Genomic DNA, 12,852 nt, shown 5'->3' with positions numbered 1-12,852 from the left:
AAAAAAAAAAAAAAAAAAAGATTTGGAAAATTTCCAGCCTGGCCATGTGGTAGAGAAGTAGAGAGCATTTTCAGAAGGAAAATTCAATGGTACTTAACACAAAAGAATGGGATTATCAGGAGAAGGAGAAAAAGGCCCTGAAGGCATTGCAGAAGCCTCTGGAGCCAACTCTTCCATTTAAGGCCCAAAGATCTAGGGAGACTAAATGGTCTTGGAGAACTGGCTTGAGGAGCCCTCCACAGGCTCACTGCTCGGGGCCACTTTGGGAAACTGCTTCTAGAACCAGCACCCTAGCTGATTTGGCCGCTCCAGCTGTGGCTAAATTGGCCCCAGGTATGGCTGGACCCACAGCTTTGGAAAATACAAGCCAGAAGCCTTGGTGGAGTCCACGTGGTGTTAGGTCTTCAGACTCACAGAATGCCAGAGCTCAGAATGCTTGGGAGCCTTCACCCAGATTTCAAAGTATGTATGGAAAAGTCTGGGAGCCCAGGAAGAGATCTGTCACAAGGTGGAATCACCACAGACAACCTTCACTAGAGCAATGCGGAGTGGAAACGTGGGTTCGGAGCTGCAGAGAAACCCCATCAGTGCCATGCCTAGTGGAGCTCTGGGAGAAGAGCTGCCATGGAGACCCCAGAACTGTGGAGCTACCAGCGTGTAGAACCAGCCTGTGAGAGCTAAAGCACTGCCTGAGACCAGGAAAGCCATAGAAGTGGAGGTGGCTGAGGACTTGGGAACCCAAACCTCACACCAGCATGCAGAGGACATAGAACATGGAGTCAAGGTACCTGATTTGTGGGCTTTGAGATTTAATGCCTGCCCTGCTGAGTTTTGGACTTGTTTGGGACCTGTTACACCTTTCTTTTGGCCTGTTTCTCCCTTTTGGAATGGGAATATGTACCCTATGTTTGCCCCACCATTGTATCTTGGAAATAGATAACTTGTATTGATTTCAGAGATGGGACTTTGAACTTAGGACCCTTGAGTTGAAACAAGTTAAGACTTTGGGGATGAAATGAATGTATTTGCAGGTGAAAAGGACATGAGTTTTGGGAGACCAGGGGTGGAATGTAGTGGATTGAATTATGTTCCCCCCAAAACTCCCTGAAGCTTGAATTGTGTCCCTCAAGTTTTATGTATTAGAAACTTGGCCCCCACTGTGACTATTAAGAGGGTGGGAAATCCTATTATGGTAATTGAAAGGTGGAGCCTTGAAGAGGTGATTGGATTGTAGGACCAAGCCCTAGTGAATGGATTAAAAATGGTGGTCAGGGGTGTGGTTCTGAGGGCTTTAAAAGAGGAGGAGAGGCTGTCTTTTCCTCTCTCTATTCTGTCTGCTTCCACCATCTTGCAATGTGAGACCCCTTAGTCACTGTCACCACCACCAGATGGACTTTGGACTTCCCAGCCTCAGAAACTGTAAGCAGCAAATGTCATTTTTCTTTATAATTATCCGGTTCTGTGTATTTTATTATAAGTAATACAAAATGGACTAATACAGGGAATTAAGTCAAAGATGGACCTTTACTGAGCTATCAGAGACCCGATTGTGTCTGGGCATTGAGAATAGACATCTGCTGATGGGTAGCTGGTCTTTCCTGATTGCTGGGCTGGCAGGGACGTCTGTTCAAGGTCCGGCCAAGCATGGTATCTGGGCTAACATCACAGATTCCTCTCTTTTGTCTTTTTTTTCAGATAGGAAATAAACCATTTTTAAAATTTTTAATTTTATATTTTTAATTTTTTTTATAATTTAATTTAACTTAAAAAAATCAATATACAGTGTAGTTGATTTTCATGTCCTTTTAGCAATTCCTTTCCTCCCTTCCTCTCCCCCCTCCCCCCATCAACATCATTTCTATTAACTTGTCTTAACAAGTTCAAGGAATTGTTGTGATTGTTGTGTCTTCTTCCCTGCCCCTACCCCACCACTTGTTTGTGAATTTCTTTCTTTCATTCTTTCTTTTTAGCTCCCACAAATAAGTGAGAACATGTGGTATTTCTTTTTCTGTGCATGACTTATTTCACTTAATATAACTTTTCCTAAGTCCATCCATGTTGTTGCGAATGGTAGTATTTCATTCTTTTTTATAGCAGAGTAGTATTCCATTGTGTAGATATACCACAGTTCCCTTATCCACTCATCTGATGATGGACATTTGGCCTGGCTTCAACTCTTGGCTATTGTCAATAGTGCTGCAATTAACATACAGGTATATCCCTTCAACATGATGCTTTCCATTCCCCTGGGTATATTCCCGGCAGTGGAATAGCTGGGTCATATGGTAGATCTATCTGTAATTGTTTGAGGAACCTCCAAACCATTTTCCATAAAGGCTGCAGCATTTATCAGTCCCACCAACAGTGTATGATGGTTCCTTTTTCTCTGCAACCTCGCCAGCACTTATCATTCTCAGTCTTTCGGATATTAGCCATCCTAACTGGAGTGAGATGGTATCTCAGTGTGCTTTTGATTTGCATTTCCCGAATGCTGAGTGATGTTGAGCATTTTTTCGTGTGTCTTTTGGCTATTCATATATCTTCCTTTGAGAAATGCCTATTCAGATCCTTTGCCCATTTTTTAATTGGGCTATTTGGTTTTTTGCTGTAAAGCTGTTTGAGTTCCTTGTATATTCTGCATATTAATCCTTTGTCAGATCTATATTTTGCAAATATTTTCTCCCACTCTGTTGGTTGTCTTTTCACTCTGTTGATTGCTTCTTTTGCTGTGCAGAAGCTTTTGTCTTTATCAGGACCCCAGTCCTTCTGACAACCTGCTTCTCTCATCACATCTGCTTCCCCTTGGTGGGATAGTCGATGGTTGAGAAATCCTATCTGCTTTACACTGTTCTTGGGACTTTTTGTTCTGGCACTATGTCGATCTCAGAGGCCCTAAAAGAGGCTGGCCACCTTCCCAACTTATAAGCTCAGAAGTGAATCCCCCACCTGCATTGTTTCATTCCACCTCAACTGTCTGAGACTTCTATCACTCACTCCCCCAGTAACTCAGCCCTGCTGTATCCCTCTGCTTCCTGCAGAGACATTCATCCTCATCCTCAGCTCCATGGTAGACATTTCCAGTTGGTCACAAAACACTGCCACTGACTTCACCCTCAACCTAGATATTGTTTTTCACCCGGCCCCTTAAGCAGCCTCAATGATAAGCCATAGTGGACACAGTAAATAATACATTTTTGCCAACAAAATAGTAGTAAATGGAGAGGCTCTGTATAGGAGATTGGTCCAGTCAAAATATAAAATTCAGTAATCTAGGTTCTGGACTCATCAACTATGAAATATTGGGAAAATCCCTGCACTTTTGTAAATCTCAGTAGCCTCATTTATAAAATGAGCATCATTAAGGAATATGTACCTTGTAGGTCTGTTATGAAGATTAAGGGAGACAATATACATTAAAAGCCAGGTGCACGGTCTGCTGAATAAAAGTCCTCTTTATGGCTTCCTGGATGTAGGTGGGGTTAGGATTCAATGTGTCACTTCCTCTCCATAACACAAAGCCCTTAATATTAATCAGAACAGGGTGGTTTCATGAAGTATAAGATTAGCTAAGAGGAACAGGAAGCCAGAGGCTGGGGAAGATTGAAAGTGCTATATTGTTTTATTTTCATAAATTGTGTTTGAGGATGATAAGATATCTGTAGCACATCCTGGGGGAAGACATTAGGCTTTGAAACATGGTTAAGTCAGATGTCTTCTCTAGCACCACGTAGGCAGTGGGGCATCTGATATCAAGGATGGAGGAGCTATTGAAGGACAGCTCGTCTGGTGGTTCTCAACGTCAGATGATTCTGCTGCCTGGGAACATTCATCTGCTCCCTGGGGACATTCTGCCATGTCCAGAGACATTTGGGGAGAAGTGATATTGGCATCTAGTGGGTAGACACCAGAGGTGCTGCTGAACATCCTATGATGCGCAGGACAGCCCCCCTCCCCAACAAAGCATTGTTCAGTCCCCAAAGTCAATGGTACTGAGGTTGAGAAACCCTGCTCTAGTATAACCTCACATTTGTACTTGTTACTAGTGAATCCCCCACCTCCATTGTTTCATTCCCCCTCAACTGTCTGAGACTTCTATCACTCACTCCCCCAGTAACTCAGCCCTGCTGTATCCCTCTGCTTCCTGCAGAGACATTCATCCTCATCCTCAGCTCCATGGTAGACATTTCCAGTTGGTCACAAAACACTGCCACTGACTTCACCCTCAACCTAGATATTGTTTTTCACCCGGCCCCTTAAGCAGCCTCAATGATAAGCCATAGTGGACACAGTAAATAATACATTTTTGCCAACAAAATAGTAGTAAATGGAGAGGCTCTGTATAGGAGATTGGTCCAGTCAAAATATAAAATTCAGTAATCTAGGTTCTGGACTCATCAACTATGAAATATTGGGAAAATCCCTGCACTTTTGTAAATCTCAGTAGCCTCATTTATAAAATGAGCATCATTAAGGAATATGTACCTTGTAGGTCTGTTATGAAGATTAAGGGAGACAATATACATTAAAAGCCAGATGCACGGTCTGCTGAAAAAAAGTCCTCTTTATGGCTTCCTGGATGTAGGTGGGGTTAGGATTCAATGTGTCATTTCCTCCCCATAACACAAAGCCCTTAATATTAATCAGAACAGGGTGGTTTCATGAAGTATAAGATTAGCTAAGAGGAACAGGAAGCCAGAGGCTGGGGAAGATTAAAAGTGCTATATTGTTTTATTTTCATAAATTGTGTTTGAGGATGATAAGATATCTGTAGCACATCCTGGGGGAAGACATTAGGCTTTGAAACATGGTTAAGTCAGATGTCTTCTCTAGCACCACGTAGGCAGTGGGGCATCTGATATCAAGGATGGAGGGGCTATTGAAGGACAGCTCGTCTGGTGGTTCTCAACGTAAGATGATTCTGCTGCCTGGGAACATTCATCTGCTCCCTGGGGACATTCTGCCATGTCCAGAGACATTTGGGGAGAAGTGATATTGGCATCTAGTGGGTAGACACCAGAGGTGCTGCTGAACATCCTATGATGCGCAGGACAGCCCCCTCCCCAACAAAGCATTGTTCAGTCCCCAAAGTCAATGGTACTGAGGTTGAGAAACCCTGCTCTAGTATAACCTCACATTTGTACTTGTTACGCTGCAACTGCCATCAGCACCTGCTTTCACAGGGACAACGTGCGGGGGAGGGATCACTCCTTCCCATAATATCCCATTTTGTCCCTGAACAGTTCTGCAGATCAGGAAACTTCTTTACTTCAAGGAGCAATTCATCCTTTTGTGCTTTTCCTCAGTTGGCCTCAATTTCATTCCTTGGGACCACCCAGAAGAATTCTCAGTCTGGATAGCAGTTCGGATACGAAAACTTTAGGTCATCTCTTCATCTCCAGTTTAAACATCAGAGTTTTTTCCAAGCTTTTTTTTGTTTTGTTTTGTTTTAGTACATTTATTAGAACCCAGGCATTCTTCTCTCAATGCTGTCAAGTTTATCTCTGTCATTTCTAAATGCAGACCCTTCAGGAACTGAGTTTTATCTTCATTAATTGGCTCTATCCATTTCAGAGCACAGGAGAGCTATTGCCTCCCTCATTCTTAATTCTTTACTTCTGCTAATGTGGCCTAAATTCTTGTTAACATTTTTGACATCTTTGCTACCCTGACGTGTATTTAATCTCCTGTTGTTCAAGCCCCAAAGAATATTTCAGTGATTCACTGGAGCCCGTGTCTGTATGAATTCAAAGCTGTATTTAGCAGTAACTCAGAACAGACTGTGGAATCAGAAAGATCTGGTCTAGCATTTCAGTTTTGCCTTGTGACTTTGAACAAGATAATTAACTCATTTTGGCCTTACTTCCTCTTCTGTAAATGGAATAATACTAGTAAATACCTCATATGATTCTCATCTAGATGAAGGGAAAAAGCACCGTGTTCAGTTCATAGCAAGGCCTCAATAAATTGTCAGAATTAAAATGGATATAAATGTTAGCAACTTTCCGAGGCTTGTGGGGTATTCTCTCTGCCCCCTCCTTATCAGGGTTCTTTCTGGTAAAAGAGGAGACCATTCTTTGTTGTCTACTTGTGGGGTCACACTGGGCTCCAGTGCCTTAGCTGGCTCTCTTTCTTGGCATTCATTTACATATAAGCAACAAGAATTTCAAGGAAGCAAAGCCCATTAGGTTGGGTCTTGGGAGGCTGGTCCTTTCACCTTCCCTCCATGTGCTTCATTTCCTCTTCTCTGCAGAAGAGAGAAGCATCTCCTCTCTGCTGTGCTCACGGAAGACGCTCTGCTCGAGTTCCCCACATGCTGTGGCTCAGAGAAACTCACAGAACTAAACAATTGGTTTTCAGAGCTTGAGATTAGCACTGGGTCCTCCTGAGGGCTACCATGGCTGCTTTTTTTTTTTTTTTTTTTTTCCTTTTTGTCTTTTTTCATGTCCGGCAATGGATCACAACCCTCGGTGTCGCGCCCATACCGGACCAGGACCGGCAATGGGATCGCAACCCTCGGCGTTGCACCCGCACCCCACCCAGCCAGTGAGCGGGAACCGGTCTGTATGTGGGATCTGAACCCTTGGCGGGAGTGCCACCGCGCTCCCAAGCGGCGCACTGTAGCAGTGCACCACTGGGCCGGCCCATGGCTGCATTTTATTCAGAGAAGAATCAATGCCCTTTTTATAACCAAAGATGCAGTTGGGCCTTTCCTGCCAATTGGTTTATCTCTCAGGAATCAGACACATACCAATTATGAAATGCTGGGGCAGGGCTGGGGGAATTCTTAATAAAACTGGTTAGACCATTTAACCACTGTGCTCCAAGAGCCGTTCATTCTCTTGTTTATTCAGTCAGTCAGTTGCTCATTTTAATAAGCATGCATTTGATGAACTTCCATAGTATTCCAGATACTAGGCTAGGTGTTGGGGATATAAAGATGAATTAGTCACAGTTCTTGTCCTTAAAAAGTATGAATGTAATCGAATACACAGGCTCTCAAAGTCAGCGCCGCATTATAAGTGCAGTGCTGGACGTATGTGGGGTAAATAGGAGAGAAGAGGGGGTAGGAGGGCTAGGAGGGCTTTGGTGTTGGGGTGAGCCTTGAAAAGAGAATCTGGACATCTTAATTATCACTCACATGTGGGCTTGGTGTCAGTGACAGCAGAGAGTGAGTCCCAGACCCGCCGTGTGCAGCTGTGTGATGTCTCCTGAATTCTTTCTCTCTCTCTGAGCCTTGGTGTNCAACCCTCGGTGTCGCGCCCATACCGGACCAGGACCGGCAATGGGATCGCAACCCTCGGCGTTGCACCCGCACCCCACCCAGCCAGTGAGCGGGAACCGGTCTGTATGTGGGATCTGAACCCTTGGCGGGAGTGCCACCGCGCTCCCAAGCGGCGCACTGTAGCAGTGCACCACTGGGCCGGCCCATGGCTGCATTTTATTCAGAGAAGAATCAATGCCCTTTTTATAACCAAAGATGCAGTTGGGCCTTTCCTGCCAATTGGTTTAGCTCTCAGGAATTAGACACATACCAATTATGAAATGCTGGAGCAGAGCTGGGGGAAATTCTTAATAAAACTGGTTAGACCATTTAACCACTGTGCTCCAAGAGCCGATCATTCTCTTGTTTAATCAGTCATTCAGTTGCTCATTTTAATAAGCATGCATTTGATGAACTTCCATAGTATTCCAGATACTAGGCTAGGTGTTGGGGATATAAAGATGAATTAGTCACAGTTCTTGTCCTTAAAAAGTATGAATGTAATCGAATACACAATCTCTCAAAGTCAGCACCGCATTATAAGTGCAGTGCTGGACGTATGTGGGGTAAATAGGAGAGAAGAGGGGGTAGGAGGGCTAGGAGGGCTTTGGTGTTGGGGTGAGCCTTGAAAAGAGAATCTGGACATCTTAATTATCACTCACATGTGGGCTTGGTGTCAGTGACAGCAGAGAGTGAGTCCCAGACCCGCCGTGTGCAGCTGTGTGATGTCTCCTGAATTCTTTCTCTCTCTCTGAGCCTTGGTGTCTTCATGGGCCAAACATGAGAAAAATGATTTCTATCAGGCAGAATATCTGCAGGATTGAAAAAAAAAACAATGCGTGCACAGCACTTAGCCTGTGGTAAGGCTACGATATAGACCTGTTGGGTGACAGGAGGGACAACCCACTGTCACTCACGTGAGCTCATTTTGATTTCTATCAGGCAGAATATCTGCAGGATTGAAAAAAAAAACAATGCGTGCACAGCACTTGGCCTGTGGTAAGGCTACGATATAGACCTGTTGGGTGACAGGAGGGACAACCCACCATCACTCACGTGAGCTCATTCGCTTGCCTTCCAGGCTGAGGGATGTGGATGGGGCAACGATGATCAGCAGCCGCACGCTCGGCCTGCACTTCCACCCGCGGAGAGGTCTCCACCACCAGGTCCCAGTCATGTTCGACTATTTCCACCTGTCGGTGATCTCAGTGACTGTCCACGCTGCACTGGTGGCTCTGCAGCAGCCCCTGATCAGGTATGAATTTAGGAGGTGGGCCCGAGGCATGGGGGACCTTCATGTCACAGCTGTGGCTGGGAGGCACGGAGTTTGCCAGGGAAATCAGCACAGGCAAGGAGCTTCTCTGAGGCTGTAGATTTAGACTCTGGGCCTCACTGAGGGGATGAGAGAGCAGGGGAGGGGTGCAGACAGGGCACCGGGAGTCAAGGCGTGGAGCCCAGGGGCTGAAAATCTGCAAACCATGGCTTTCACCATGGCTTTCAACCATGACTCTACATGTGACCTCATTTTTTTCTGTGTCTTATTTGAGAAATCACTTAATGTCTTCTGTTATGCCACATGATCTTCATCTCTAGAAAAGGAGCACTGATGTATCACATCTACGTGAGTTTTTAGTGAATCCCAGATGAGGACAGTGACAGGCGCATGGTTGGGGCTCTGTTTTCTTTCTACCCCCCAGCTGCTATTTGTTCAGAAGCAGAAGGTCCACCTGTAAGTTCCTTAGCTTCTCCCTTTCAGTGAATCATTCCAGAGTACCTCCAAGGTCCCAGGGAGCACTGAGGTTTCATGAATTCCGTGAGTGGAGGGACAGAGCTGACAACCGTGATGCAGTGTACTGTGCTCGGCTGTCCCCATGAATGCTCCCAGCGTGGCCAAATACTCAAATCATTTCAAGACATCACTCGTGCTGGTCACCAAAAGGTGTACACAGGTGCAGTAGGGTATTTAGGCATAGAATCTTGCAACATGGAGTTTCAGGAAGGGAATTTTCCCAGTGTCCCTTTTCCAGACGGCTTCTCAGTTCTAAGAGTTTAAATGCATGTGCAGAGACTCGAGTCTTCACTAATTTTGCCATTCCTGGCCTGAAACCCCTGGGCCAGCAAATAGGAAACAAGATTCCAGATCTGAGCCATGCCACGTGACTCAGAGGAGCTGCTGTCCTGGAGGCCTTGACCAGAGACGATCCCCACCTGCTGAGTTCTGTTCTGGGATGTACACAGGGAAATCCCATGGGGGAGTTAAAGTCAGAGCCCAGGGCAGGAGCAAAAGGGACAGGGAATTGAGGGGAGGAGAGAGGCAGAGCAGCAGCACCCAAGCCTGGAACCATGGGCTGAGATCAGGTAGTGCGTGGCCCGTAGTGTTCTGCTGGGAAGTTTGGACATTTTTCTGCCCAACATCTTGAATGAGTGCCTTGCTGAGAATTGGGAACTGAAGTTAAGGAGGAGCCTGTATGAGGAAGACCTCTTCATTACTGAGGGCCTGCTGTGCTCTAAGGAAGCTGTTAGGATACACACAGCACATCCTGCTAGGGATATAAAGATGCCTGGGGACAGACCTTTCCCTCAAAGACTTCACAGTCCAGTGGGGTGGACCATCTTTCCTATGCAAAATTATCATGTAATAAATGGTGTTGTAATAGAGTTTGATAGAAAATGTTACAAGAATCATAGTTGTAGGAACAAGGGAAAGCAGACCTGACCTTGAGAAGTTGTAGGAGAAACAGAATCCAGAAAGCAACAGAGAGTATTATTACCCCATAAGGGGTGCTCTCCAGCAGTCAGCTCACTCTGGGGCTTGGTAAATAATGGTTTCCCTGCAGAGGTAAGGGTGTGATCTCTCTGCTGTCAGCGAGGTGAGGCTGCCGGCTGGAGGCTGTGTCCTGGGATTAGCAGGCTGCCACTACTGCAGGTGAGACAGCCACCTGGGGTAGAAGAGGCAGAGCTCCCAGCAGGCAGTTCTGGGGCCCTGAGAGCAAATTGTTGCTCATCAGCTGGAGTCACAACCATGTCATTGTCCAGCCCCAGCACTTATTTTGGGGGATCCTTGGATAAGTCACCTAACTTCTCTAAACATTTGTTTCAAAGTATAAATGAATGAATGAATGAGAAGGGATTTCTTTAGAAATGGAAGGTGATACTAAACTGACAGGGATGATGAGGGATGCAGTGAGATGAAGTATATAGTGTTGCATGTGGTGAAAATGTGCTTGGTTCGGAGTGGGTGTCACTAAGCTTTCACCACTTCTAGAAAGGCTAAGCCTAGAAGATCCCAGATGAAAAATCAGGTCTGGGACCTTAAAAGGCTCAGAGTCTGGCAGAAATGCACAGAGGAGTGAACTCTAATTCAGAGTGATACCTGTTAAACCGAGGGGTGTGCAAATTATTATGGGAGCCCAGTGTAGGGCAGGGGTTTAAAGCATGGGCTTTAGGATCAAAGGGACCCAGGTTGCAATTCTGAGCCCCTAATAGCTTGAGCATGTGAGCTTCTGTTTCAGGATATACCAGAAGGTTGTTAGAAGGATTAAATGAAATACATGTAAAACTCTTGGCCTAGTATTGAATTGATTAATATATATTTAGCACCTGCTACAGTCCACACTGTAGGCCTCGTGTCTAGCACATACTGAACATTTGATAAATATTAGCTAACTTTTAGGATGGGGAAGAAGTGGTTCTGCTTAAAGGATGTGAGGAAAAAAATTGTATAAGAAATGACCTTTGTGCTCTACCCAGGGCATAGGGACGGTGATGGTGAAAATTGAATTTGGGAGGGGGAGATTGGAGCCATATTTTAACAGTGTTAATGAATGACCCATTAAGGAATTAACAGTGTGTTTATTATATAAGAAGGAGTCCTTGAAGGTTTTGAGCAGGAGAATTACCTGATAAGACCTATGTTTTGTAAAGATCCCTGCAGCAGCTGTGAGTGGGTTGAGAGTTGCATCCCAGTGGAGGCGGGAGGACTAGCTGGGCAATGACAGGCACTTGCACCACCTGACATGGCAGTGAAGAGCGGGGCTTTCTCCTTTTTTTGCTGGGAGCGTTGATACTATTCTAATAAGGATTTGAGATCTGGGATATCTCAGTAAAAAGTTTAACCTTCTGACAGAAACAGTCTCTTACAAGTTTGTCTGCAGCAACCTTGCTGGAGAGGAGCACAGATAGAAATTTACAATAAGAGCTTAGTCTTCTCCAGGGATGGGGTAAAAATAGAATTGTCTCTGTTCTCTGGATTTTGCAGGAAGCATTTCTATCAGTTGGCTCTTAGTAGCTGGGAATGAATGGAACCCTTTAAGATTGTGGGAAATACATGTCAAATAAAGCAAGCACTAGCTTTTCCAGGAAAACAGTTTTTCCCAGCATCGGTAACATCCAATCAGTCTGAGGCAGGTGTGAAATTAAAATGTAACCTCAAAAGGCCCTTAACCTTCCCTGAAACAAACCGAAGAAAAGAATCCAATCTTTAACTCTCAAATGGGTACGATTAGATTTCACTAGGGGGATTCTGATCTACCAGAAAAGCTAATTAAGGGTCCCATTTAAGTAAATCACAAATTATATAAGGTATTAATAATTTGCAGTCTTTCCCCTGAATGTGCCGTGAGCATCTGTACTTACACGCATATCCTACTTTTCTTCTGGACTGTTTCTTTTGTCCCTCTTCTAGCTAAATTGTAGACTTGCTTCAACTCTTAATTCAAAACAAATCAGAAAAATGATTACATTGTATTTTATTCTATCTGTGGTATTATCCGCAATAGCTATATAAGTACAATAATGATTATATTTTATCATATTAGTGGTGTTATACACAGTACCTACAAGCATGTATTGAAACATTACTGTTTTCCCAGACACTGTACTTAAAGCTGTCCTTGGCTAATCATGAAATCCTCACACCAACCCCACGGGTAGAATGCTGGTATCACCCCTGGTGGCATACGAGGAAGCAGAGGCATGGGGCAGAGCTCACAAATGGTGTCACTGAGACCAAACCCTGGCAGATTGTCTTCACTAGCTGTCACTCCACCACTTGGCCATGCCCTACTTGAGTGTTGTCTCTGACTATTCATCCTCTTGACCCAGTTTCTTCCATAACCTGCTCTTTTTTGCAACCTTGCTGGAGAGGAGCTTGCTGGCCTGGTTTTGCCTCCACCTTATCACATCCATTAATTTGTCTGCCTCCCTCTCTAGACCAAAATGCCTGTAAGGTGAGGGGCATGCCTTGATCCTCTTGCCACCCTAGCACCTAACACTCCACCTGGCATGTGTTATGAGCCAATAAGGACTTAGATAAATGAATTAAACAAATATAATGTTAATTTTATTTCCCTGTGGATATGAGGGTCCTTCAAAAAGTTCTTGGAATGAAAAGATAATTGAAGTAACCATGTATCTGAAGCGGAAACATGAGTCTGTTGGGTTAAATCCTTCCACAGTTGTTCCTGCGCATCTGCAATGAAAATGATGTCCCCAGAGGCTATTTATTATCAAGACCCTTTTGGCCATCAGATCCTTTAAATTTCACTGGAGGAATAAAACATACCTATAAAATATGAAATTTATATATAAAA

General features: G+C 44.6%; 1 protein-coding gene across 1 annotated transcript in view; it reads left to right on the top strand.

Moving 5' to 3' along the window:
• FAM135B (family with sequence similarity 135, member B) overlaps positions 1-12,852 on the top strand; it is a gene marked incomplete at its 5' end in the record, with an annotated part of 120,917 nt that overhangs the window by 4,489 nt on the left and 103,576 nt on the right. The window contains one exon of the mRNA XM_008589109.1: positions 8,343-8,516. Coding sequence (XP_008587331.1) covers positions 8,343-8,516 — 174 coding nt within the window. The remainder of the gene's footprint in view (positions 1-8,342; positions 8,517-12,852) is intronic.

This window comes from Galeopterus variegatus, unplaced genomic scaffold, assembly GCF_000696425.1.
Source record: "Galeopterus variegatus unplaced genomic scaffold, G_variegatus-3.0.2 Scaffold5216, whole genome shotgun sequence".
Classification (NCBI taxonomy): domain Eukaryota; kingdom Metazoa; phylum Chordata; class Mammalia; order Dermoptera; family Cynocephalidae; genus Galeopterus; species Galeopterus variegatus.
The sequence above is the reverse complement of the archived record's forward strand: the minus strand, read 5'-3'. Positions and strand labels throughout refer to the sequence as shown.